The sequence below is a fragment of the Mchenga conophoros genome, linkage group LG15 (genome assembly GCF_057382185.1).
Source record: "Mchenga conophoros isolate Kocher_MC1m ecotype Shallow Benthic linkage group LG15, M_conophoros_male_GT1.1, whole genome shotgun sequence".
Lineage (NCBI taxonomy): Eukaryota > Metazoa > Chordata > Actinopteri > Cichliformes > Cichlidae > Mchenga > Mchenga conophoros.
The window spans coordinates 39,077,633-39,105,027 of record NC_140540.1 but is presented as its reverse complement, the minus strand read 5'-3'; the positions used below and the strand labels follow the sequence as shown (position 1 = coordinate 39,105,027).

Below are 27,395 nucleotides of genomic sequence, written 5' to 3'. Positions count from 1 at the left end.
ACAAGTGCACTGTGCCACCTGCCAATAGAAAGGAAAAGATAATGTGCATATTTCCACGAGAGAAATCCCACACCTGGACCGTCGTTGACTGTTGCCATGATTCTAGCCTACGTCACAGAGTCATGTGCACCTTTTACATCCAACACAAAAACTGCAGTCGTGGTGCTTTCGATTGTACTCAGAACTCTGAAATTCTGCCTTCTGAATAGGAAGATGTAGGCAACACCAGACTGCAGATGAGCTGCATACAGGGCTGGACTGGGACAGAAAATTGGCCCGGGTATTTTGACTAGAGACTGGCCCACCATTATAGGAAAAATCTTAAAGCCTTTGAATGAAAACACTGTTGTGACAGTGATGTACACTGTTTTGATGGTATATATGCATCAATCTATCAATCGTTTGTTGTAAGATTCAGATAATTATTTTTTAAAAGCTAGACATTTTAAATGATAATAAGAAAGAAAAGTATTTCCTTGTGCCCCCCTCTCCCTGTTAATGCCCTACATGCCCCCCTGGCAACACTTTGCTAGATCCGCACCTGCACAGTTACCAGCTGTCAGCTACCTAAAAAAGGATCCTGGGGTTATTTGTCTCTCAGAAACAGTTCATAACTTCCCTTCAACTCATTCATGTCACCAAAAAGGTAAACCTGTTTCTCCATCACAGCTCTGATGATCCAGTAAGGACATCTCCTGGTTTCATCTTCATGTTTCCCTCTCACCAGATAACCAAACCGACATCATGACCAGCAGCTTTTTTGAACTGTGGCTCCAGCAAACATCAGCTGATACTAGAAATTAATATTAAATAAATTCTAACAACAGCTGATCAAGCTTAAACGCGCTGCTGTTGTTTACCGCGACATCCGCTGGTTTCCTCTTTCGGTGCAAAGTGAGCGATAAACAAACAAGAGAGCCGATCAGCTGATCATTGATCAGTTTTCATGATTGAAGTAGAAACAGGAGAGGGAGGTGGGAGAATGAGAGGAGAAGAGGCAGCTGTGCAGCAAAGACACAGAATAACTCCAGCTTTGTGCCTTTTTCATTGTAGCTGAATTACGGGACAAACTGTTCCTTTTCACCTCAATAAGAAACGCGTAATATTTTCTCTGAATACCAGGCGGGACGGTTGGCAACTCTAATAACTTATGAACAAAATAAAGTTCAACATCATTAACTTCATAGCACCCACCCAGCTGCATAGAAACTCCGTCATGCTAGCTAGCACGCAGTGCGGAAAAAGTCAGAATAACGAAAATAAACTCCACCTAAACTTGGTTCATATCTGACCCAGAGAGACTGCAGGTCATAACTTCTTACCTGAAGTTCAGTTCACACTTGGACCAGCGGCCGCCTCGGGTCTCTTTTCCTTCTGCCTCCCTTTTCCTTCATCCACCTGCTGCCTCCACCACTTGCTAATGTTACTGAATCTTTGGAAGCTCCGCGATAGCCACCACACAAAGTAACGAGTAACGACCCTATCTAAATCCCAGTAACGAGTAACGCGTTCCTGATTTTGGCATAATAACTAGTTACCGTGCTCGTTACCACAATAATAACGTAGTTACTGTAACGCGTTACTTAATAACGCGTTAGTCCCAACACTGCTAATGTCACATAACTTTCCCGACATGTTGCCAACAGTAATGTTTTAATGTTCTTCATTATAAAAACATTTGCGCATAAATAAGTGACATAATATTCAGTACTTACTTCTGAAAGTTTACTCTTCGTCCGCTCCGCTTCCGCTGTTTTTTAAATTATCCACACCACCGCCGCGCTATGAAGTCTGGGATATGTTGGGCCATGAAGGCTACACCGACCCATCCTTAAAATTCAGGGAAATTAAGGACGCATTTCAGGGCCGCATTTCGAGCAGCCTTTGAATTGGGACAGTCTTCGGCTGTGTCCCAATTAAGAGACTGCACGCTTGAAGTACGCATTTTAAGTGCAGTTACGTCACCGCCACGCGACGACGGCTGTCCCAATTCGAAGTGTACTTCAAATGCATACTAGTGATGGGTCGTTCGCGAACGAAATGGCTCTTAGAGCCGATTCTTTGACGTGAACGACGCGAGCCGGCTCCTTATCGCGAGCCGTCACGTGTTTTTTTTTTTTCTTTTTCTCAGCCTCTCTCTCGCACTTTTTTTCCGCTGCACTCTGCAAGCGAGCCTTGTGCTTTACGCTGGGCAGAGGGGGGGAGGGGCGGTAGTTACTAGTGATGTGCGATACCACTGATTTCCTTTCCGATCCGATACCAAGTAATATTCAGGGTGGTATCGACGATACTGATCCGATACCGATACTTTGTACAAAACGGATTTTATTTATTGTATCTCAAATTATAGCGTCATAATGATTACAGGACATCAGAATACCTTCTTCTTATCACTTAATAATGCAGAGTTCATCATATAGAAATAAAAAAACTAAAGTTGTGTGCTATTTGAACACCTTGCCTGCCTGGAGGACTAAAGGACTCCGTGAGAGACTCTCACCCTAGCAGCACCTGTCCCTCTCCTCCTCTTCAGTTCGCCTCAACATACGCTCGTCATATTTTGTGATATGATTTACTCTGAGGTGTTTGACAAGGTTAGTGATGTTGCCACAACCATACATGCCAACCCTCCCGATTTTTCCGGGAGAATCCCACCTTTCTCCAGATTTTCCACCCGGACAACAAAGTTGAAAAACCATATCGCAGAATTCATAGCGCGGCCCAGCCAATTCCAGTTTCCAACAATGACGGCAGCGACTTAGTTTTAATATCACTCTTATTTCTCTTTCTGGGTCGCAAAAAAACTTTTAACATATTTTCAGGTGAGAATGTAGCTGTGTAAACTTCAAATATCTGAGCCGACCGACACATCGTCTTCAAACCCCCGCGGTCTTTCACCACTCGGGTTAAACATGATGTACAAGTCACTTTGATAACTTAAAAATGTTCTTGTTTGGCTTTTTCAGTGTTTTATTTGTTCGTGAGTAAATCGGTTTGGCTGAGATTAAAGTTATTAGATTAGATTAAATTAAATTAAACTTTATTATTCCCTCGGGAGGGTTCCTCCGGGGTTTTCACACAGCTGAATAAACGTCAAACAGAAAACTGATTAAACAGAAGAGTTTACGTCAGTGTCCGGTTATATTTTAGACAGCAAGGAGCAGACGGCAGAGTTTCACTCCACCGAGGGAGCTCGTGACGTACTACCCGGCTTTCTTTAGACCGCGAAGGCCGGTCCTCAGGTGGAAGCAGCCTCTGAATTTGGACACCCCCGCTGTTTCCGGGCCGGCCAATAATAACGGTGACATTTAACGTATTTTATCCGATAAATAAACCCTGTAAAATATATTTATCCGCCCAAACAGCCCTTTTGAATGTCTCCCTAATTCTGAGGTCTCAAGGTTGGCAAGTATGGCCACAACACCTCCCTTTTTTTGCCACATTTATTGCAAACCACGGCTCAGCTGTTTGTGGAGGTAAAATACATCCGCACAATTACGCTCAGCCATTGTTGTGAGTGCGCACGCCAAGGGGCTGCGAGACATTTATACAGCCGTATTTCGCACATGACTATGAAAGGCGGAAGAGGAAGTAGTTCCTTTGAATGTAGGCAATCCGAATGTTATAGTTTCTTTCCACTGTGTTCCTGTTAATGATAAACTACAAATTTACTCTAAATTACTAAAATATCGATATTTTAATGTGAGAATCGATTCTAGAACATAAATGATTGGTATCGGAGGAATCGATATTTCAGGATCGATCCGCACATCACTAGTAGTTACACTCAGTAGCACAGGAACAGAGCCAGAGAGAGAGAGAAAGAGAGGCAGGGACAACAACATTAGAAAGGTATAGTAATCATCCACAACTATTTTCGGTTGCAGATGATAAAGGATTCAGAAAGTTTATTCATGCAGGCCCATATGACAGAGAATATGCATGTTCTTTTTGTTTTCATATTATAATTTATATTTAATTGTGTTGTGGTTTGCAGTGTTTTGTGTTGTTTTCACTTTAAATTTGTAAAAGGAAAAAGCTGAAAATTTAAATAGTTAAAACTTGAAATGTGAATAGTTGATTTTTGTATTATGTGATTTATTTATTACATTTTATGTGGAGTGAATAAATAAAAGTATATTTACGGTGGCCCCTAGAGACAAAGCACATACAAACTTCAAATCACGTACGAACTTCAAATCACGTACGAACTCTGAAGCATGTACAAACTCCAAAACACGTAAAAACTCCGAAGCACGTAAAAACTCAGAAGCATATAAAAACTCAGAAGCACATAAAAACTCAAAACACGTACAAAAGACAACAGAAGTGCTCCAGGATGCTGGGCGCAGTGTTGAGCCTTTGTTATCTTGTGGCTACACAAGCCAGCAAGTACCAACGACCGGATTTGGTGTGTGGTAGTAACAGGTAAATGAACTTTTTTTTAAATTATTTGAATATATATGAGTGCCTGTGTATAAATACACAAACAATACACACATGCTTTCAATTGTGTAATTTAAGTGATCTAGTAGCTCTGCTTTGGAAGTTCAGTTCATGCTAGAAATGTGTTTTGGAGTTTGTACGTGTTTTGTCTCTAGGGGCCACCGCATATATTTATATATAAACATATATAAATAAAACCACTTTTTTTACGTTAGTAATTCCTTTTGTGCATAATTTTATATTATTGTTAATAATAAATTAATTAAAGCAACAAAACAACCTGAAGAGCTGGTTCGGAGCCGAAAGAGCCGGCTCTTTTTAGTGAGCCGAACCGAAAGAGCCGGTGCTGTAAAAAGAGTCGGAAATCCCATCACTAATGCATACTCCAAATGCGCCGTCGATTTCCCCAAATATCAAGCGTGGTCCGGTGCACGCTTCGTGGTCCCATATATCCCACAATTCATAACGCGGCGGTGGGTGTGGATAATTTTGCCGCAAAATACGGCAGAAGGGAGCAGCCGAAGAGGTTGTTTTTTTCCAAACTTTATTGAAATCATAAAGCGAACAGTCAGTCATTCCAGTTCAGTTTGTACAGTAGACATACAAGGCAAATAAGAGTAACAATATACAGTACAATGAAATAAGAAGGATAAATAAATAAAGGATAAAAAAAGAAAAAAAGGGGGGGGGGGATGTGACAGACTTCATAACAACTTTGTACTTGAAAGTTGTGACAGCTCATTCGTTAAACATTTCTGAATGAATTTCAATCAATGATAAACCTTTTTTATTGGAAGTTAATTTAAGAGAGTGTAAGTAATATTCAATTTCAATCAAAAACAAATTAAATGATGGGGTTGAGTTTTGAAATTTACATTTATGTATATGGAATTTCCCTAATAAGATGGAGCGGCCGAAGAGTGAACTGTCAAAAGTACTGAATATGACGTCACTTATTTATGTGCGAATGTTTAATAATTAAAGTCAGTCATATATCCACAAACACAACACGCTGAAGGTCAGTGATATATGTATATGTGTGTATATATATGTGTATATATATATATATATGTATATGTATATATAATAATAATCTGACAATACTATAATATTGGCCATATTATATTTACATTGCCACAGTGAGTTGACTTTAGTCTCATGAACAACATTAACTAATTGTTCTTTACTAACTAATCTTAAATGACTGTTCAGCACAGAAATGAAGCCCAACAATCATGTTTTACAGTCCTGTGGTCTCAGCCTCAGATACTCAACTAATCAAAGTGATGTCATGACAAAAATGAATGACTAACAAAACATTTTTCTCCTTCATTTCTGTCAAACAAAGCTGTATGTAACGTGTCTCGCGGTTAGTATCATGGTTGCTAGGCAACCTGAACAGCGCGACGAAGCATATACCGTCTCATTTCACAAGCCTCTCACTTCCGCACTTCTCGTACGCACCGTACGTAGTACGTGTAGTGCGTGTACTTCAAGCGTGCAGTCTCTTAATTGCGACACAGCCTTCGTCGTGTCGCTGTGACGTAATCGGCCTTAAAATGTGGCCTTTAAGGCTGCAGACCCATAGATCTAAAACCAATACTATTCATAAATTGAATATAAATGGTACGGTCAGTGATGATGCAAAAATTATCTCTCAATTTTGTTGTAATTTCTACTCAAAGTTGTATGAATCCAATTATAACGCAAAGGTCGCTACCCAATTTATTGACTCTGTAAACAATGTTGAAATGATTAAAAGTGCTGATAGGCTTTTTTGTGACAGTCCAATTACTGAAAAAGAGATATTGACATCTATTGAATTTCTTAAAAACAACAAATCTCCAGGCACAGATGGGCTGGTGGCTGAATTCTATAAATCATTTTCTTGTCAGCTTGCACCCTTTTTGTTGCAGGTTTATAATGAAAGTATTGAAAGGGGCACTCTTCCTCCCAGCCTTACTCAAGGACTTATTACTTTAATTCCCAAACCTAAGAAGGACCTACTTTTTATAGACAACTGGAGACCAATAAGCCTCCTGAATAATGATTATAAAATATTAGCTCTATTGCTAGCTAGAAGAATTAAATATATTTTGGACGATATTGTAGACGAGACACAGTCTGGTTTTATGACAAACAGGCACATCTCCAATAATATTAGACTCGTCTTGGATATTCTGGACTACTCAGCATTAATATCTGATGACTCATTTATCCTTCTCCTGGACTTCTATAAAGCCTTTGACTCAATTGAGCATGAATTTATATTTCTTACACTTCAGAAATTTGGTTTTGGTGATATCTTCTGCAGAGCTATCAAAACTCTGTATTCCAATGCTAATAGTTCTATTAGAATGAAAAATGGCACCACTTCTCGTTTTAGTCTTAATCGAGGTGATCGCCAAGGTTGCCCGATTAGCCCTTATCTTTTTTTACTTTGCACCCAAATTCTTGCCTCTCATATTTCGAATAGCCCTGTGACGGGTATAAACATAGCAGACAGAGAGATTGTCATCAGTCAATTGGCAGATGATACCACAATTTTTCTTAAAAATGCCAGCCAAGTGCCAATTGCTTTACGTGTAATAGAGGATTTCTCAAAAGGGTCTGGATTGGTCCTAAATTTAAATAAATGTCAATAATTACCTGTCAAAGAGTGTAATGTTCAGAGTATTTGTAATATAACAGTTAAAAATGAAGCAACATATTTAGGTCTGATTATCTGCAAAGATCCAAAAGACAGAATTTTACTAAATTTTCCCCCAATTATTAAAAAATCTCAAACCAAATTAAATCAATGGTTGCAGAGAGATTTAAGTTTAAGAGGAAGGGTATCCGGTTGTTCAGTGATGACGTGACGAATCCTACTTCCGGGTCTAAAGTAGTCTGCGTTTAATATGGCTTTTGTGTTGTTAACATGTTTAATGTTATGTATTTTCTTCTATTTGATCTCAAAAAGCTCCTAAAACAGTCAGTGATCACTGTTGACCTCCCTCGGCTTTTATTACCGCTAATCATTTATTTAAGCTCAGTTTTTAAAACCTTAGGGTGTAACTACAGCCCAGCCCATGCAGCAGTATATGAATGACTAACCTCGTATTGTGGATGGATTATCTCAGTTGTTCTCCTGGCTGAAGTTTGGTCCTTTTACAGCATCCTGCCACGCGATTACATTTGTTCCTGACCACCGAGAACACTCACGGTAACTTTTATCGAGTGGAAAAAAAAGTTAGCTTGTTTATATTATGCTAACGTAGCTGTGTCGCTAGCGGTCACGCAGCACATCATTATATACCAGCTAGCCCAACTTTAGTAACCCTACAAACGTTACTGCTGTTTAGTTTTCTGTCTTCATTTATGCTGGAAGTGATAACAGAGCTGTACGTTTTAATTTGTTTCCAAAACCCCGCAGTCAGGACATGCTATATTGTATTTAGATAGAAGCTAGCGAGCTAACTCTGAAGGATATAAAAAAAACAACAACAGCAATAGAATAATATTAAACACAAAGTGAACCCGTCTTCCTTCATTAAATAGGTTCTTTTAGATGTTAAGGAGGAATTGACTTAACCAGGCTGGCGGAGAATGAAGACAACCGGACACCTGCAGCAGATGGGGAATCAGTGAACTTTTATTGAGGCAGAGACAACTTCTCAAATCAGCTCACATCAAGAGATTCCAAATATTTGCTGTGAGGATGGGTATATATTCTCTAAAACTTACAGGAGGGGGTTGTGAGGAAAGTGCTGCATTAGCAGAAAAACAACTCCATAAAAGGAAATCGGCCTTGGGTGTTCTAGTCTCTTCGCTTGCATATCTTTCGCCTGCAGGATGAGGCGATCGCTTCTTATCGCTCTCAAGGCCAAAGTCGTGAGCACACAGTTGCACAGCAACTCTAAAGCTGAACAATATTTAAAGCTGAACAATGTTTAAAGCTGAACAATATTTAAAGCTGAATAATGTTTGATCAGATTATATTTTCTTCAAATCCCCCTTTTGACCCATCTTAAATGGGTCAACACACAAAAATAAGTAACAATCAAAGGAACACAGAGGCGTGTCGAAGCCTGGCTCGAAAAACTCCTCGGGTCTTTTCATTTGTCTTTATCTGTCATTGCAGATGAGGAGAAAAGAGTCCAGGCACCACCCTGCCCAGGGGTCGGCTGCAAGCAGTCTCGGTTCCCGATGAAAGCAGTAACAGCTGTCCTGCACAAAAGGATACAACGAGTCAGTGCAACCAGGGTAGTGACACAAAATTAACAGTTCCTGTAACTCAGCAATCAAAAAGCATAAGTAATGATAAAAATGTGGAGAGTACAGAGTATACTATAATAATGAGAGATATAAACGTGAAAATGTGAAAGAATAAATCAACCGTAAAATAAACTCAGAACGGTAACTGCTAAGGACATTCAAAAGTGAATATGGTAAAACTGGAGAGGAAGTGGTGGGCAAGACCCTATGGGCTACATTTGTCAGATTGGGACTGTCAAAAGCGGGCGAAGCTTTTGAACTTGAAGGTGTCAGAAGTGTCGGGGGCCCTTCACAGATCAGGATTATGCCAATGGGAATGAGACCCAGGGCCAGGAAGCAAACAAAGACGCAACATCTTTGCCTGCCTGTCATTTCAGGGGGAAAGGGCCAAGAAATGTTTACTTAGCTTGTATGTCGTCTAATAGAGTATGATGGGTCACAGAAAGTTGGTCCAGTTCCCCTCACCTCGCCAAGGGCGTGTTCTAGGAGTTAAAGAGCAACAACCTGCAATCTGTACCAAAAAATCTTCATAGTCCCACCGGAAAATCATAAGAGTAATAAACGATTCAGCTCAACAGACAAGTATCATGTTCAGGTTTCTCCAATCATTAAATCACTATTATTGCCACAATTTGCTTTATTCACCCTTTGGGCAATGTTATTCCAAGAGAGAGAGAGAGAGAGAGAGAGAGAGAGAGAGAGAGAGAGCGAGAGAGAGAGCCCCTAATGGCCAGTTAGTGGGCTCTAGGTCAAACTGTCCCCAAATTTGTTATCTGTTATTATTACTTGTTGTCATGTCACTTGTCTGTTTTCTACTGCACCCCTCTCACCAAAGCAAAGCAAACATTAGCAGCACATTGACCGTAGTCAGACATCCTCATTCCATAGGTGCTATAAAACATTTCCTGTAAAAGAATCACAGTTTTCAAGACAGGGTGTGTCTCCCCCAACACTCTCACCAGAATACAGTGTAATAGCATCCCCAACTCCTAACCCATAAACACCGTTTCTTCACACATCCGCCCAGAAATCCTGTAATAGAAAAACATTAAAACTGTAACCCTGTAGGGAAGAAAATGTAAATGGTAACGCTGCGCAGTCACCTCTGTAAGCAACACAAGACACAAAAATGGCATTTACAGGTTCACTCATCCTCGAATATTTTGTCATCCTTCTACTCCTGTAAAAGAAACCCACATAAATTCATCCACCCTTTTATCCTATCTAGGTGGAGGTGGTTAACCTTGAGTCATGGTCAAGTCTTGTCATCTTTTACCAGTCAGTCCGTTTGTTTTTATTCCCAGTCTTTCATCCATTCATCCGTTCTTTGCTGATAGTGGAACCTGTCGTCGCATCTAGTTTCCACACTCAGCAAAATGACGTCATCTCAAAAAGAAACAAGAACTTGAGTTTGGATTACCTCGCTGAATCCTTTTTTAAACAGGGACTCTCGTTTCTAATTGTCCCCACAAGTGTTTCCTCCAGAACCCATTTCAATGCGGAGAAACTCACTTACAACAATTTTCTCGCCGACGTGTAATGCTTGTAATTTCCGATGTGCAGATCTGCTTAAAGAAAAGATTCACAAACAAAAATCAGTAAATATAAAACAAAATAAAATGAAAAATAACAAAAACAAAATGCAGACGCCCGGGTCTTAGGACTTGTCACTGAATATTCTTCCCATCAATAAAAATACCAACCTAAACCTACACAGAGTCAAATCAACACCACCTCAACCTTTTCATATTCATAAACCTATATGTTTTGCGTTCGTGAAACAAAATTGAACCATTAAGTAAGTTGAGCTCTTGAAATGTTTTAATTCTCTTAATTCTGCCAGTTTATTTCAACACTTATTCAATGACTTTTATTCAACTGCTACTTGGTCACTCGACTTTTACCTGTTCAAATTGCCTAGGGTTCAACAAAGTCTAGATCCCCGTTATCATGAAACTTGAACGGTGTACGATGATTTACTTACAGTAATTTAGAATCATCACTCAACCTAGCTCTACTACTGGCACTGCGTGACTTTTCTCACACTGGAAACCAGAATTTAGTACAGAACTTTAATGCCTCAGGTAATCGCGTTCAAGGGCTGCCCCCCCTTCTCTTCTTTTTTGTCCGTGTGTTCCTCCTTTATTAAATCTCCATCACAATGACGTGGCGCTCTGAAATAAAACTCACACTGTTAATTCCTCGTTTTCACTCTGCACCACTGCTCAGAGTGTTTTCTTTTCTTTTTAGTGTAGAGTAAACAATTAAGTCGAGGCCTTAAGCCCCAGATATCTCGCACGGGCATCATTTTCATAACCAAACCGCTCCGGACTCTGCTCCCCAGACCACACAAATGCCCTCCGGGCTTATTATTATAGCAAATTCTGTATTTGACTTTGTTGTGTGCAGCATTGAGCCTTTGTCAGTAAAGCATTCTTCATTGCAGCAGCTGGAGCATTGTGTGTCACTTCTTAGTAAATTAAATCAACATTTTGATTTTAGTGCATGGGTATGTATCAGTTTTTACTCCCTCAACAAGTGCATAAGTGTTCATGTGTGTGTTTCCCTTCATTCTAAGTAGGCGCATGCAGAAGTGTGTGTTCGTGTGTTGGTATATGTTTGTGTTCATCACCTTCCTGTTCTGTAGTTTAGGTAAACCAGCGGCCTGACGCATGGCCTAGGGTCCTCCCCTCCTCTTTGGGTCTGTTTTCATCCGTTGTTGCAGCTGCCTGCATCTTCTCCTTGTACCTTGACCCTTTTGCTTCTGTATGGTCCACGGCCTTCTGCAGCTCTGCTGTTCGGCTCTTCTCAGAGGTCAGCATCCTTCTGCTCACCGTCCCTTTTCCTCCGGGCTTAATGCGCGTCTCGTCACAGCTCTGTCAGCTGACGCAGCCTGGGAATTTCCCCCGTGTAGTGAAACGGGCTTTAGGTTTAGTGCTCTCCGTCTCTGCTGCATGAGATCACTCTTTTGCAGCACTGTTGACATCCTCAAGTTGTTGTTGTGAGTCCAGCTGCTGTGGCCTTCAGGGGTCAAAGGGTCAAAGATGGTCGCGGAGAGGGCAACGATGGTAGAGGGGAGGGTAGGAGTCCAGGTCAGCTTCGGCTCTCAGAAAAAACAAAAACAAAACAGAACAGGCGAACAGGAAAATGATGTTGTGTTGGCTGTGCTGTGTTGGCTGTGTTATCCCGAGAGGGGAGAAACAACGAGATCTCGTCTCCCCCCTTTTTGTTTTTGTTTTTTTTTTTTTTTTTTTTTTTTTTTTTTTTTTTTTTTTTTTTTTTTTTCTCCATATAATCAACTCATAACCCCTCAAGTTGACAGGACAACACAGGTACGTGTTAAAATTCTTAAGATCCTGTTTAGAAACCTAAAAAGGAATTTCCTATCATTCAGTAGTCATTTGTCTTAAACAATCAACAAAAACATGTCCCAAGTCGACCCTTTTAACCACTAAATTTGTCGTGTCCTCACTTAATCCTCAGACCAGTGTCTTTGTCTTTTGACGTTACGTTGTTGTCCTGCAACCCAAAGTGTTTAATCGTCAGTAATGTATAAACTATATCATTTAAAAACAGGTGTATGTTAAATGTCGCTACTTTAACCTTGCATGTACGTGCACATGTATGTAAGCTGTTTCTTCATTGCATGTATGGGTGCGTCTGTATATGGGTTACTTTAACTTTTTCTCAAACGAGGCATTTCTCTAACACGCACATGTGTCTGTTCCTCACCCTTCTCATATCTTTCTCTGGTTGTGTGTGGTTTTATTTGTTTCAGTGATTTACCAGGAACATCTTTTCCTTTTCTCCATGTCTTCCGCCAGAGGTTAACACTGGTGAGATTCAGGGACACAGCACCCAGAGCAGCTCAGCGAGAAAAACCCGCCTCAAACTACATTCTCTCTTTTTTGTTTTACCGGGAGGGGTAAGGACAACTCTTGTGTCCAGCCGTGAATTTTAGCCAAAGCTTGGCCTGTCTTCTGCTGCCGTACTCAGGCTTCCAGGTTGAGAAAAAACACCTGTATGAAGACACTAAACATACATTTAGTATTTGTATAAACATAACTGCCTAAATCATTGAACTCTTGAGGAGGGTGTATTTCAGAATCAGAATCAAAATCAAAAACTTTATTGTCATTGTCATGAGACCGACGGCATTAAGAATGGTCCCCGATCATTGCATCATCCCTAGTAATATCAAATATAAAAAACAATAAAATTCAATCAATAAAATAGATAGAATACTTAAAATACTAAGTGTTCCCACCGTCATGCTTCAGACCGTGCATAGATTAACACAAGAGTGGCATGGTGGACATTTTTGTAGTATTCAGATGTGTTATTGCAGTTGGATAACAGCTGTGTTTGAGTCTATTAGTCCTTGCTCTGATTGCCCTGTACCGTCTGCCTTAGGGCAACAGTTCGAACAGGGAGTGGCCAGGATGTGAGGTGTCTTTTATGATGTTTTGGGCCTTTTTAAAACAGTGGGCGTTGTTTGACTCTTTACTAACTTTAAAACCCCACCATAACAATTTCTCACTGACAAACTTCTATGCATCCATTTAAACATGCGAAGCCAGCACAAAATCACACGCATACCCCTACAGCAAAGCTTTAACATAACCACAATGCAACTCCTCCCTTAAACGGGAGAAATCACCCTGAATCAACCAACTCTATATAAAACGTCAAACAAAGATAAACCACAAACATTTCTACACTTCTGTGTCTTCCACGCAGCACAATAGGCAGAAAAACACCGATTACTCACAGTCTACAACAAAAGAAAAACCTGCTCTTTTCACAACTCTCACAGCTAAAGTCAAAACTCTTACCCAGTGCTTCTGAAATAATAAAAAAATCACCAAATACTCGATTACTCTTTTCACTCGCTCCCTCTCACTCCCTTCTTCCTCATACAGCATACACGCTCGCTCCCGCGGACCCGCTCGGCCCCGCGGGCTCACTCGGCCCCCACCTTTTTTCTCTCACAGAGACAGAGAGAGAGACCCTTTTCCTTTTTTTTTTTTTTTTTTTTTTTTTTTTTTACTTCGGTCTATCTGCACAGAGTTTACCTCATCTCTTTCCTTCTATGGGCATGCACACTTCCTGTCTCACACACACAGCCCCTCTCTCAGAGAGAGCAGAAAAGAGTTTTTCCTTTTTTTTCAACACTCAGGAGAAATTCAACAGACAGTTTATACCACTATTTTACACTTTATTTACACACACCGGTAATTTATGTTCTATTTACACACGGGCCCGCATAGACATATCTCGATCTAATTCTCCATCCATTTTACTGTCAATGGAGGAGTGTTCTTTTATTGCTTTTAAAGGAGAATTTGGGCCAGCTGGGTTTCTGCCTCTGTTAGGCACTAATCAGCTGGGGCGCTGCTTTAAAGGTGAGTCAGCACTGAAATATCCCTTCAGGTGTTACCAAGCTTCTACCAAACCGGAGTCTGGCGGGTAACCTTGCCTAGAGCTTCCTGATAGGGGTGCTAGTTGGTTGTCACCTTGTTCACACGTCTCATTCACACTTCATACATTACCTGCAGTCACTCATTACCCTCCTTATGTATGTAATAAATGTGTAAAAAAAAAATTCTATGTGTGGTGTATTATTTTAACCAAAAGAGGAACCTAGTTCCTTTAATTGTGTAATCTGTGAACAACGGAGAACCAAACTGTCCTGCCCAGTGTTCCACAGCAAGCATTCAGCGTGTATTTATGTGTGTCCAATATCAAACAGAACATCAAAACATTTAAAACACTAAAATCATCGGGGTTTTAAGAAGAGATCCGTTTTCTCCTATTGATCAAAGGGACCCCTCCTATGGACTCCAACCAGTACTTCTCTTTTTTAAGTTTTAGAGGATCTTTTCTAATAAAGTCCTCTGGGCCTTCCTAACCCTTCTGTAGTTTAGAGAATATTACTAAAAAATATTCTCAAGGCCTTTAACCTTTTAATTTGTTTAGAAAGGCGTTACTAATAAACCCTTTCAAGGTCCCAGACCTGCTGAGGTATGTATCCGACACCGGAGAGCAAACCCGTCGGCTGCAACCGTGGTCAGACCTCAGTTCACTCTTATCTTTATTCACTTATTCACTTATTTCTTATTCACTTATCTCTTATTCACTTGTCTGATTCTCAACAAGCCTTAAGTAAGCCAGACAATTTTGGTTATGAATTACTAGGAGTTTGGACACTAAGTATTTTTATAATGTTCAATATAGCAGAAATAAAAGGTCTGCTTACCTTGTTTTTTTGTGTGTACACAGCTTTTGTCCAAACTCCGTTCACTCAGACCACAGCCGATCTCCTCCCCTCCGTCCAGTTGACCTGGAGCGGATCCTGTTCGTGACGCCATTTGAAGGATATAAAAAAAACAACAACAGCAATAGAATAATATTAAACACAAAGTGAACCCGTCTTCCTTCATTAAATAGGTTCTTTTAGATGTTAAGGAGGAATTGACTTAACCAGGCTGGCGGAGAATGAAGACAACCGGACACCTGCAGCAGATGGGGAATCAGTGAACTTTTATTGAGGCAGAGACAACTTCTCAAATCAGCTCACATCAAGAGATTCCAAATATTTGCTGTGAGGATGGGTATATATTCTCTAAAACTTACAGGAGGGGGTTGTGAGGAAAGTGCTGCATTAGCAGAAAAACAACTCCATAAAAGGAAATCGGCCTTGGGTGTTCTAGTCTCTTCGCTTGCATATCTTTCGCCTGCAGGATGAGGCGATCGCTTCTTATCGCTCTCAAGGCCAAAGTCGTGAGCACACAGTTGCACAGCAACTCTAAAGCTGAACAATATTTAAAGCTGAACAATGTTTAAAGCTGAACAATATTTAAAGCTGAATAATGTTTGATCAGATTATATTTTCTTCAACTCCCTGCTAACTTCTAACTCCGTTAAATGTCATAAATTCCGTTTTCATGGATGCCTGGATGTTAAACTCAATTGTTACACCTGGTAGAGCAGAACGCTGATCATTTTATTAAAGATGAAAGACTTTAGACAGTTTTTCAACTCTCAGTAATGCCACAGTGATCGTTTGATATATGGACCTGCAGCAGAGTTTAGACCCAGACACGGCTAGTGACGTCAGACTGAACAACCGGATTGCTCTCAAAAGCAGAAGGTCTGTCTCGACTGACTTATGCAGCAATTTCTCTGCATGTGGACGGCAAAACTTGTAAGGATATTGACCGAATGCTCTTCAACTTCCTTTGGAAAAACCGGACACATTACATCAGAAAGAGTGTATTGATGAATGACTATGAACACGGTGGTCTCAATGTTTTGGATTTTACTATTTGTAAAATTACCATATTCTAAACAATACATTTAAGATTAATTGGGCTAAACATTTTCTTAAAAATCCGGTATCCATTTGGAATTTTATTCCTCACTACATTTTCTCTAAGTTTGGTGGTCTAAGTTTTATCTTAGGTTGTGATTATAATATAGATAAGCTTCCAGAAAAGCTCTCGATGTTTCACAAACAAGTTCTATTAGCTTGGTCCCTTATATATAAACACAACTTTACACCCCATACGTATTCAATTTGGAATAATAGGAACATATTGTATAAAAATAAATCATTTTTTTCTAGGTGGGTTGAGAAATGGATTGTTTTAGTGAATCAGCTGTTTAATCCTAATGGGCAGCTTATGTCCTATTCAGAATTCTTAAACACCTATAAATTTCCAGCCACACCCAAAGAATATGCTATATTATTTGATGCAATACCTACGGGTATTATAATGCTTTTTAAAGGTATTCAACCTTGCATATCATCTGTTTCTCTCCCCAACCCTTTAGATTCACACATAGGAAGAATCTGTCTAACAAACCACAGTAAAAGTAATAAGAATATCCGTGCTTTGTTCCAGACAGAATCTCTAACTATCCCACATGTGGTCTCTTATTGGAATTTCTTTGTCAGTGACATTAACTGGAAAAGAGTATGGACAATTCCTAACAAGTATCTGGTAACGAATAAAGTGAAGGAAGTCTCATTTAAAATATTGCATGAATTTTATCCTGCTAATCATTACATGACGAAGTTCAAAAGGGACATAAATGTGAACTGGATTTTGTGGAAGCCATCCTGAGACTGTGCAGCACCTCTGGATCTGTTCATACGCTAGAACATTTTGGAAAGACTTCAGTAGATTCATTGCTGGACATCTCTATAAAGACTTTACTGTGAAATGGGAAAATGTTGTATTTTGTTTCTTTTGAAGGCAAAAAAAGAAGATGCTTACTTTATAATAAACTTGTTAGTTATCTTAGCTAAATTTTATTTTCACAAATGCAAATACAGTAACAAAAAACCGACGTGACCAACAAACCTAATTTTAAACATTACTGTAATGATGTTTTATGTTACATAAAATTGATTAGTGGATCACTTAACAAAAAGGCTATGAAAACTATTACTATTTGTAGTAATTACAAATTATTTGAATGTTTGTAATTCTTTGTATTACACCCCCTGGCATGTGTTAATTTTGTTCTGATTGTATACATGTTCTGTATACTGTTTCTTAATAAAGTTTAATATTTGAAGAAAAAAAAAGGCTGCAGACCCCAAATCCGGTCATTGGTACTTCCTGGCTTGTGTAGTTACTACTTTTGCGAGTGTTTTGTATTTTGTACGTTTTGTATTTTGCACGTGTTTTGTATTTTGTACGTGTTTTGGAGTTTGCACGTGTTTTTGTATTTTGTACGTGTTTTGTATTTTGTACGTGTTTTGTATTTTGTACGTGTTTTGTATTTTGCATGTGTTTTGTATTTTGTACGTGTTTTGTATTTTGCACGTGTTTTGTATTTTGTACGTGTTTTGTATTTTGCATGTGTTTTGTATTTTGTACGTGTTTTGTATTTTGTACGTGTTTTGTATTTTTGCGTGTTTTGTATTTTGTACGTGTTTTGTATTTTGTACGTGTTTTGTATTTTGCATGTGTTTTGTATTTTGTAAGTGTTTTGGAGCTTGCATGTGTTTTGTATTTTGCATGTGTTTTGGATTTTGTATGTGTTTTGGATTTTGTACGTGTTTTGGATTTTGTACGTGTTTTGTATTTTGCACGTGTTTTGGATTTTGTACGTGTTTTGTATTTTGCATGTGTTTTGTATTTTGTATGTGTTTTGGAGTTTTCATGTGTTTTGTATTTTGTACGTGTTTTGGAGTTTGCACGTGTTTTGTATTTTGTACGTGTTTTGGATTTTGCATGTGTTTTGTATTTTGTACGTGTTTTGGATTTTGCATGTGTTTTGTATTTTGTATGTGTTTTGGAGTTTTCATGTGTTTTGTATTTTGTACGTGTTTTGTATTTTGCATGTGTTTTGTATTTTGTACGTGTTTTGTATTTTGCATGTGTTTTGTATTTTGTAAGTGTTTTGGAGCTTGCATGTGTTTTGGATTTTGTAAGTGTTTTGGAGTTTGTACGTGCTTTGTCTCTAGGGGCATGAAACATCTCATCCTAAATGTTAACACTCATGAAGTCCTACTTCCAAACAATAAAAGACAAAAATCGAAGTTGTATTTGTTTGCTAGCACTCTGACATATTAGCCTGCTGTACTCACCATAGCGTTGATCTATCACCTCCTCAATGAAAAGGGAGAGCAGGTGCATCTCGCGACTCAAGTTTGAAGAAGTCATTTTGCAAATCCTTCTTGAAGATTTTCAAACGTTAGCTGTAGTTTGAAAAATCCGAGTTTTCACAGCACTAGTGGGAAAAAGCTCCTGTTTGCGCTCAAACGTGAAACCCGAATTTCACTTTTGCCTCCTGCTTTTATACCTGCACTCAAACACGTCATCATCACCATGACACCCAGTGTCACCGAAAATCAATTTTATTTATTTAAAATAAACTTCGTCTAATTATCATAGATTTTAAAAAATATATATATTTCTCATTTTATTTTACTGCTTTATTCATCCTTTTTAAAAAATATATTGCCAAACTTTGTCGTTTTAATTCTTTAAAAAATCATTAATTCACCAGTTTACAAAAATGAAGATCGATATCTGAAATTTAAATGAATAAATAAATAATTACAATTGATAATGGGTTTTTAGCATTAAAGAATAGTTTTTCAATGCGCTTTAAATGTTATCAGAGCCGATGTTGTGCCAAAAAGTGATCGCAGTCCAAAAGGTGATTTTACGGTATTGAAACGTTTGTTTGTGTCATGACATTTGTAAATTCAATTCAATTCAATTCAATTTTATTTATATAGCGCCAAATCACAACAAAAGTCGCCTCAAGGCGCTTCATAGATACAGAGAAAAACCCAACAATCATACGACCCCCTATGAGCAAGCACTTTGGCGACAGTGGGAAGGAAAAACTCCCTTTTAACAGGAAGAAACCTCCGGCAGAACCAGGCTCAGGGAGGGGCGGCCATCTGCTGCGACCGGTTGGGGTGAGAGAAGGAAGACAGGATAAAAGACATGCTGTGGAAGAGAGACAGAGGTTAATAACAGATATGATTCAATGCAGAGAGGTCTATTAATACATAGTGAGTGAGAAAGGTGACTGGAAAGGAAAAACTCAATGCATCATGGGAATCCCCCGGCAGCCTAAGTCTATTGCAGCATAACTAAGGGAGGATTCAGGATCACCTGGTCCAGCCCTAACTATATGCTTTAGCAAAAAGGAAAGTTTTAAGCCTAATCTTGAAAGTAGAGATAGTGTCTGTCTCCCGAATCCAAACTGGAAGCTGGTTCCACAGAAGAGGGGCCTGAAAACTGAAGGCTCTCCCTCCCATTCTACTTTTAAATACTCTAGGAACAACAAGTAGGCCTGCAGAGCGAGAGCGAAGTGCTCTAATAGGGTGATATGGTACTACAAGGTCATTAAGATAAGATGGGGCCTGATTATTTAAGACCTTGTATGTGAGGAGCAGGATTTTGAATTCAATTCTGGATTTAACAGGAAGCCAATGAAGGGAAGCCAAAACAGGAGAAATATGCTCTCTCTTTCTAGTCCCTGTCAGGACTCTTGCTGCAGCATTTTGGATTAGTTGAAGGCTTTTCAGCGAGTTTTTTGGACATCCTGATAATAATGAGTTACAGTAGTCCAGCCTGGAAGTAATAAATGCATGAACTAGTTTTTCAGCGTCACTCTGAGACAGGATATTTCTAATTTTAGAGATGTTGCGCAAATGGAAGAAAGCAGTCTTACATATTTGTTTAATATGTGCGTTGAAGGACATGTCCTGGTCAAAAATGACTCCAAGGTTCCTCACAGTGTTACTGGAGGCCAAGGTAATGCCATCCAGAGTAAGAATCTGGTTAGATACCATATTTCTAAGATTTTCAGGGCCGAGTACAATAACCTCAGTTTTATCTGAATTAAGAAGCAGAAAGTTAGCGGCCATCCAGGTCTTTATGTCTTTAAGACATTCCTGCAGTCTAACTAATTGGTGTGTGCTATCTGGCTTCATGGACAGATAGAGCTGGGTGTCATCGGCATAATAGTGAAAATGTATGCTATGTCTTCTAATGATGCTGCCTAAGGGAAGCATGTATAATGTAAACAGAATTGGTCCTAGCACTGAACCCTGTGGAACTCCATAATTAACCTCAGTGTGTGAAGAGGACTCTCCATTTACATGCACAAATTGGAGTCTATTAGATAGATATGATACAAACCACTGCAGCACAGTACCTGTAATACCTACAGCATGTTCTAATCGCTCTAATAGGATATTATGGTCAACAGTATCGAACGCTGCACTGAGGTCTAGCAGGACAAGCACAGAGATGAGTCCACTGTCAGAGGCCATAAGAAGATCATTTGTAACCTTCACTAAAGCTGTTTCTGTGCTGTGCTGAACTCTGAAACCTGACTGAAACTCTTCAAATAAACCATTCCTCTGCAGATGATCTGTTAGCTGTTTGACAACTACTCTTTCAAGGATTTTTGATATGAAAGGAAACAGTTGATGTTTAAGGTGCAGTTCATGTGGAAGCCAGAGGAGGGTGGTGTTGTGCGCATAATACAAAGTGATGGCGAAACCTAAAAGACGGTGTCATGTCTGCTCCCTGAAGCAATCTCATAACAGTTTCAATCTATTTCAAGCCAGTTAGCACATTTCTGTTATGAAGTGCAATCATTTTTTGGCAGTAAACTTAAATCCTTTTATTATGAATATCACATTCTCAGATTTTCAAGAGAGACCAGACCAATAGGGCAGCAGAAATCACAAAAATAAATAAATAACAGTTTTATAAAGATTAAAACAGTAAAAAAAAGACTGGAATGATTACGATGTATAACACAGAATATGTACAATAGCAGAGTTATAAACACACCTAGAACACACGTGATACTTTTATTTCATCTATAACCTCTGTGCAAATTTTGTTGACTGCAAAGTGTTTATGAATATGTTTTTAAAAGCTGGTTATCTGACTGTCAGTTAATAGCAATTAAAAAGAAAGCTGATTTTTATTTAAAAACCTTGAAAACATCACACCTCTGAAGTAACACATTGTGATTCATGTACAAACAATACACAATTATTGTAGATTCTTCAAAGCCTCCTAAAAGTGGTACTTCTTACACACACACACACACACACACACACACTCAGCTCATTACAAGTGTTTAAAAGTTTGAGTTGTCTGAAAAACTAAACCACCTTCTCCTTCACTCCTCCACCTTGCTGTCCTCTGTGCTCTCTCTCCTCCATCTCCAGGGAACAAATCAGAGTCTGAGCACCAAACCTGTGGACTGTTAATCTGCAGATAAGAAGGAAAACACACAGAATTCTCATGTTTGCCATTTTTCATACCGTATTATTATAGTATATTAGTGTAAAGTAAAGTGTGCATGTTAGTCCCCATAGGGAAATAGTTCCTCTGCCTTTAACCCATTCACCCAGTGAAGCAGTGGGCAGCCACCAATGCAGCGCCCAGGGAGCAGTGTGTAGGGACGGTACCTTGCTCAGGGGTACCTCAGGGTAGCCGTTCAGTGGAGTCAAACCACCGACCTTCCGATTATGGGGCCACCACTCTACCTACTGAGCTATCCCCGATAGCTTAGTTTACCAGTCCAACAGATTTATTTTCCCAAATGGATCATTACAGCTTTTGCCACACTGGTCCACTTGATTGTCAAAGTGTATTAGCTCTTTATTATTTCTTTCTTTTCTTTACCTTGAAATTATTACAATCAGAACGGACAGGACTGGGGATGGGAAAGAGAAAGATGAAGAAAAGAGAAGTTGGGAAGATGCTCAACAGAAGGAGATGGAAAGCAAAAAGATAGGAGAAGAGAGACACAGAGAGAGAAGACACTAAAAATCTGTTTGATCACCTGCTGGAAAAATAAAAACAAGCAAAAAGAGAAAAACACAGTAGCGAAACCACAGCAAAAACCAACATAAGCACAAGTTATAGTAAATAATAAATATCTCCACATCCCGGAAGGGCCTGATCGAGCCACAGGGGCCATAAACTGACAGTTTATTTATAACTAGAAATAATAAAGCAGTTGACGTGTTTCAGGCTGTGACTTTTAGTATCTGTTGGTACTTCATCACTTTGAATAAGTGTAAGTCAACACCAGGCCGCACTTTCAGTCTTTCCATTAAACAAATGACCAACAATCCCTTGTTTTCACCATTAAACAATAAAATATGCTTCTTGACTCCTTGATGCAGGTGCCCACCTACGACCTGGTTTATTAATACTAAGCTAAAGAGGAAAGCAACTCACTGTAGTTCTCACAGCTCAGGACAAGCAGACACCTGATGTTGAGTGACTGAATGGAACTAAAACAAGAATTCATAATTATGTTTGTCTGCCATGAACACGTGATGATAAAACTCTGCATATGCAGTCAGGAGACTGATGACCTGTGAAATGAGCTGTTATAAAAGTGCAGATATGTGTAAACATTGATCAGCATTTAACATCCAGGATGGAGCAAAACTTCTGACCTGCATGTATGAGAACCTTTAATCACATCATCTTTGTAGTGAAATAGCTGATGACTCATTAAACGTTTCCATGTAATTTATCCACAGTGAAAAATCTTCACTTTGCTGGATCTGAAAATCACGTGTTCATTTCATTAGACACTAGCAATACCATTAAACTGGACCTTATCATTATCATATAGCACTAAATGTGAAACTGTGTCATATAACAATCTATATATGTAATATGTGTTTGCCTGAATCTTCCAGCACAAACAGAAAGACGAGCTGTTGTCTGAGTATCAACACAAGTACACACCAGAAATCGTTCAGTAAAGACAAATTTAATAAATGAAAGCTGGTGAGAGGGCCTTTGATGTTTCTCTTTGGATCATCCTGTTGTTTGTCTCCCAGTGTCGTTACTGCTCCTCTCCTTTCAAAGACAAACACCAAATAACACCAAATGAGAGTGAATCCCTTCAGAAACACTCCTGGTTATTGTGAGCAAACGTCATAACATGATGAATGTATTTACCATTTTACTGAGGGAAAATCTTCTGTGTGGAGTTTCTTCTCATCTTGGCTCTTTTTCCTGACATTTAGAAACAAGAGGCAGAAAAGAAAGAATAAAAGTTAAAACCTCAACAATTTTTTTAATGTTTGGGATATTTTACAAACAACCTTAAACACTATTTACTACTTACCACTTTGTTCATTCTTGCTGACGTTCACTCTCCTCATCTTCTCTCTAAAGGACAAATGACAGAAAAGAGGGAATCAATTTAGTAACTTTATCAACCAGGTGAGCAGAATTTTAGATATTTATCAATATTCTGATTAAAAGCAGAGTGAATACTTATCTTTTTACGAGAAAGGGTTCAATCCGTCCTGTCTTAGGTCTTAATGTCACCTTGGCTCCTCTGTTTTCTCTGAAAAACAAAAGACAAATGGGAAGAAAAAAATTAGTAAATGATTTCAGCAACTAGAGGAAGTGTTCACTGAGGAGGAGCTGTCATAATAATATAAAATCAATATATACTTATCTTTTTTTTAATGACAGTTTACAGAGCACGCTGGCTTCGCTCCTCCCTCCGCTCCTCTCTGAAAGTTAACTGGATAAAGGATAATAACAATTAATAACATCATCAAAACAGACAAACCTGAAAGAATTGCTGATCAGAGCTGTGACAGAGTCACAGATTAGTTGGATGTATACTTATCTTTCACAATGAGAGCGTTTGCATAGACGTCTCTTCAGGTCTTTTTATTGTTTTCTTTCTGGAGAGGAAAGTGATGAGACTGATGAGGAAATACCAAATACAAAGACTGACAAAGGGAACTGAAAAAGTCTAACCAAAACCTATACTGGGGGAAAACTGTAGGAAACAGAACTACTGAGGCAAGGAAACACGAGGGGACGGAGACTAACACTCTGACAAGGGACAAAGGGAGACTGACACTATATTTACACACAGGAGGCTGATTATGGGAACTAAGGACACATAGAAACACAGCTGAACCGAATAAGAAATGAACAACAAGTCGAAACAAACTCTAATGACAGTTCAACCAGTTTCTAAACACAACAAATAACTTTCAGGATGTTTCAACAATGTGTAAAATGAGTTCTTATCTTTTTTTGTGAGAGGGCCTTCAATGTTTCTCTTTGGATCATCCTTCCATCCATTTCTTCTGCTTAACCATTGGAGCCATCCCAGCTGTTATGGGGCCAGAGGCGGGGGTATAACCTGGACAGGTCAGTCTAACACAGAGAAACAGACAACCATTCACACTCACATTCAACCTAACTGCATCTCTCTGGACTGTGGGATGAAGCTGGAGTACCTGGAGGGAACCACAAAGGCGCCAGGACTGTCTTGCTCTCAGATGACGCCCGTTCACGCTGCTCTGAAGACCCTCAGTTGTCTTTGGATCAAATAACACCAAATGAGAGTGAATCACTTCAGAAACACTCCTGGTTATTGTGAGCAAACGTCATAACAAGATGAATATATTCACCATTTTACTGAGGGAAAATCTTCTGTGTGGTGTTTCTTTGCAGTGTGACTCTTTTGCCTGACTTTTAGAAACAAGAGGCAGAAAAGAAAGAATAAAAGTTAAAACCTCGACGATTTTCAAATATTTTAGGACATTCTTTTAGAAACAACCTTAAGCACTATTTACTACTTACCACTTTGTTCAGGCTTGCTGACGTTCGACATGCTTCACTGTATATTATAATCTCAAGCGCTTCCTTGCTTGAGTCGGGCTCCGGATGCTGCTCTCTTCCTCCGCCTTCCTCTTAGCACGCTTTGCCGACATATTTAGAAAACGGCAGAGCACCGAAGTGAGAACTCTGCCGTCCGCGCTGTAGTCTGTTACTCTCCAGCGGTTCTTCATCTCAGTGTCCTCTGTTTGGTAAACAGTGGAGATGACTCTGGTGACGGGGAGGCCGTCGACAGTCAGGGTGCGGACACAGTTCCTCCGATCTGCCTTCAGCACAGCAAGATCTGCTTTCTCTGGAAGAACTGGAGTCAGGAAGCGTGGATGAGAGCTGGAGCCCGCAGGCGGCAGCATCATGCCAGCTGGTGAGTCCGTAGGAGGAGAAGGAGTGGTGTTCTCTCTCTGGCTCTGCCTCACATTGACAAATGGTGTCGTCACCAGGTCCCGGTGGAACCATCCTTTAAAGGGTATGCAAGGAAAGTCCTTGGACCCAGTCACCAGGTTATGGTAAAGAGTGAGGACCAGGTGAGGCATGGAGTTCAGATGGCTCCTGCTCAGTTCACGGTTCCTCAAGTTAGTGACGACCATCTGAGGTGCAGTGACTGGACTCACCAGATCAGCTACGAGAAAGCAAAGCGTGCGTCTACGTTAATCATGTGATCACACAAATTAAAGCCTGAATTTAAATTGTCCAGACATGGCTTTACATCATCATAAGCTCTTCCACACACAAACAGTAAGAAGCGCCCAGCAGAACTCATTGTTTATGAAAGCCTTCACATTTTTCACCTGGTAAAAGTTTTCATGTGTGTAAGGCTGCGTGGATTTTCACTGAGGTTTTAATACGCATTCACATTAAGGAGTAATATCTTCATATTAGTTGAGCATCGATATTTTGAGGATAAAGCAGCTACATTTAGGTGAGAAACCTCCCACCTCCTTATTGCAGGCACACACTGTTTCAATCTCAAACTCATCCTGCGACTCTGTGAACTTTTAAAACTCCAGCTTCTCCAGCTTTACACATTCACAATCTATGAAACGTTCACGTATAACTCAGCGCTAGCGGCCCAAACATGTCAACTCAAACCCTCTACATGCAAAAACGGCCGCGCGCTGACGTCAGCGTCCTCCAACGCCTTAAGTCGTTAGCAATTAAAAAAAAACATGGCGCCATCTTTATAGTGTACTGGCACATGTTAAAATTGATGTTACTCAAGTATGAAACATCTCATCCTAAATGTTAACACTCATGAAGTCCTACTTCCAAACAATAAAAGACAAAAATCGAAGTTGTATTTGTTTGCTAGCACTCTGACATATTAGCCTGCTGTACTCACCATAGCGTTGATCTAACACCTCCTCAATGAAAAGGGAGAGCAGGTGCATCTCGCGACTCAAGTTTGAAGAAGTCATTTTGCAAATCCTTCTTGAAGATTTTCAAACGTTAGCTGTAGCTTGAAAAATCCGAGTTTTCACAGCACTAGTGGGAAAAAGCTCCTGTTTGCGCTCAAACGTGAAACCCGAATTCCACTTTTGCCTCCTGCTTTTATACCTGCACTCAAACACGTCATCATCACCATGACACCCAGGGTCACCGAAAATCAATTTTATTTATTTAAAATAAACTTCGTCTAATTATCATAGTTTTTAAAATATATATATATTTCTCATTTTATTTTACTGCTTTATTCATCCTTTTTAAAAAAAATATATTGCCAAACTTTGTCGTTTTAATTCTTTAAAAAATCATTAATTCACCAGTTTACAAAAATGAAGATCGATATCTGAAATTTAAATTAATAAATAAATAATTACAATTGATAATGGGTTTTTAGCATTAAAGAATGGTTTTTCAGTGCGCTTTAAATGTTATCAGAGCCGATGTTGTGCCAAAAAGTGATCGCAGTCCAAAAAGTGATTTACGGTATTGAAACGTTTGTTTGTGTCATGACATTTGTAAACAGTTGATGTTTAAGGTGCAGTTCATGTGGAAGCCAGAGGAGGGTGGTGTTGTGCGCATAATACAAAGTGATGGCGAAACCTAAAAGACGGTGTCATGTCTGCTCCCTGAAGCAATCTCATAACAGTTTCAATCTATTTCAAGCCAGTTAGCACATTTCTGTTATGAAGTGCAATCATTTTTTGGCAGTAAACTTAAATCCTTTTATTATGAATATCACATTCTCAGATTTTCAAGAGAGACCAGACCAATAGGGCAGCAGAAATCACAAAAATAAATAAATAAATAACAGTTTTATAAAGATTAAAACAGTTAAAAAAAGACTGGAATGATTATGATGTATAACACAGAATATGTACAATAACAGAGTTATAAACACACCTAGAACACACGTGATACTTTTATTTCATCTATAACCTCTGTGCAAATTTTGTTGACTGCAAAGTGTTTATGAATATGTTTTTAAAAGCTGGTTATCTGACTGTCAGTTAATAGCAATTAAAAAGAAAGCTGATTTTTATTTAAAAACCTTGAAAACATCACACCTCTGAAGTA

The 27,395-nt window shown here is 39.3% G+C and overlaps 1 protein-coding gene and 2 long non-coding RNA genes across 3 annotated transcripts; all 3 read right to left on the bottom strand.

The window, feature by feature from the left end:
- Positions 1 to 11,926: 11,926 nt before the first annotated feature.
- Positions 11,927 to 15,672, bottom strand: LOC146558881 (uncharacterized). The gene is made up of 2 exons (XR_014888763.1): positions 15,188 to 15,672; positions 11,927 to 15,058 (listed from the first exon to the last, which is right to left on the bottom strand). It is a non-coding gene; the product is annotated as an uncharacterized LOC146558881 (long non-coding RNA).
- Positions 15,673 to 22,977: 7,305 nt separating this feature from the next.
- Positions 22,978 to 24,711, bottom strand: LOC146558880 (uncharacterized). The gene is made up of 5 exons (XR_014888553.1): positions 24,674 to 24,711; positions 24,500 to 24,580; positions 23,359 to 24,416; positions 23,190 to 23,246; positions 22,978 to 23,087 (listed from the first exon to the last, which is right to left on the bottom strand). It is a non-coding gene; the product is annotated as an uncharacterized LOC146558880 (long non-coding RNA).
- Positions 24,712 to 24,717: 6 nt separating this feature from the next.
- On the bottom strand, positions 24,718 to 26,388 carry LOC146558879 (uncharacterized). Its single transcript, XM_085246777.1, has 3 exons — positions 26,218 to 26,388; positions 24,846 to 25,497; positions 24,718 to 24,734 (listed from the first exon to the last, which is right to left on the bottom strand). The coding sequence occupies exons 1-2, from the start codon at positions 26,291 to 26,293 to the stop codon at positions 24,890 to 24,892; spliced, it is 684 nt and encodes a 227-aa protein (XP_085102903.1). The 5' UTR covers positions 26,294 to 26,388; the 3' UTR covers positions 24,718 to 24,734; positions 24,846 to 24,889.
- Between the last annotated feature and the right edge of the window lie 1,007 nt (positions 26,389 to 27,395).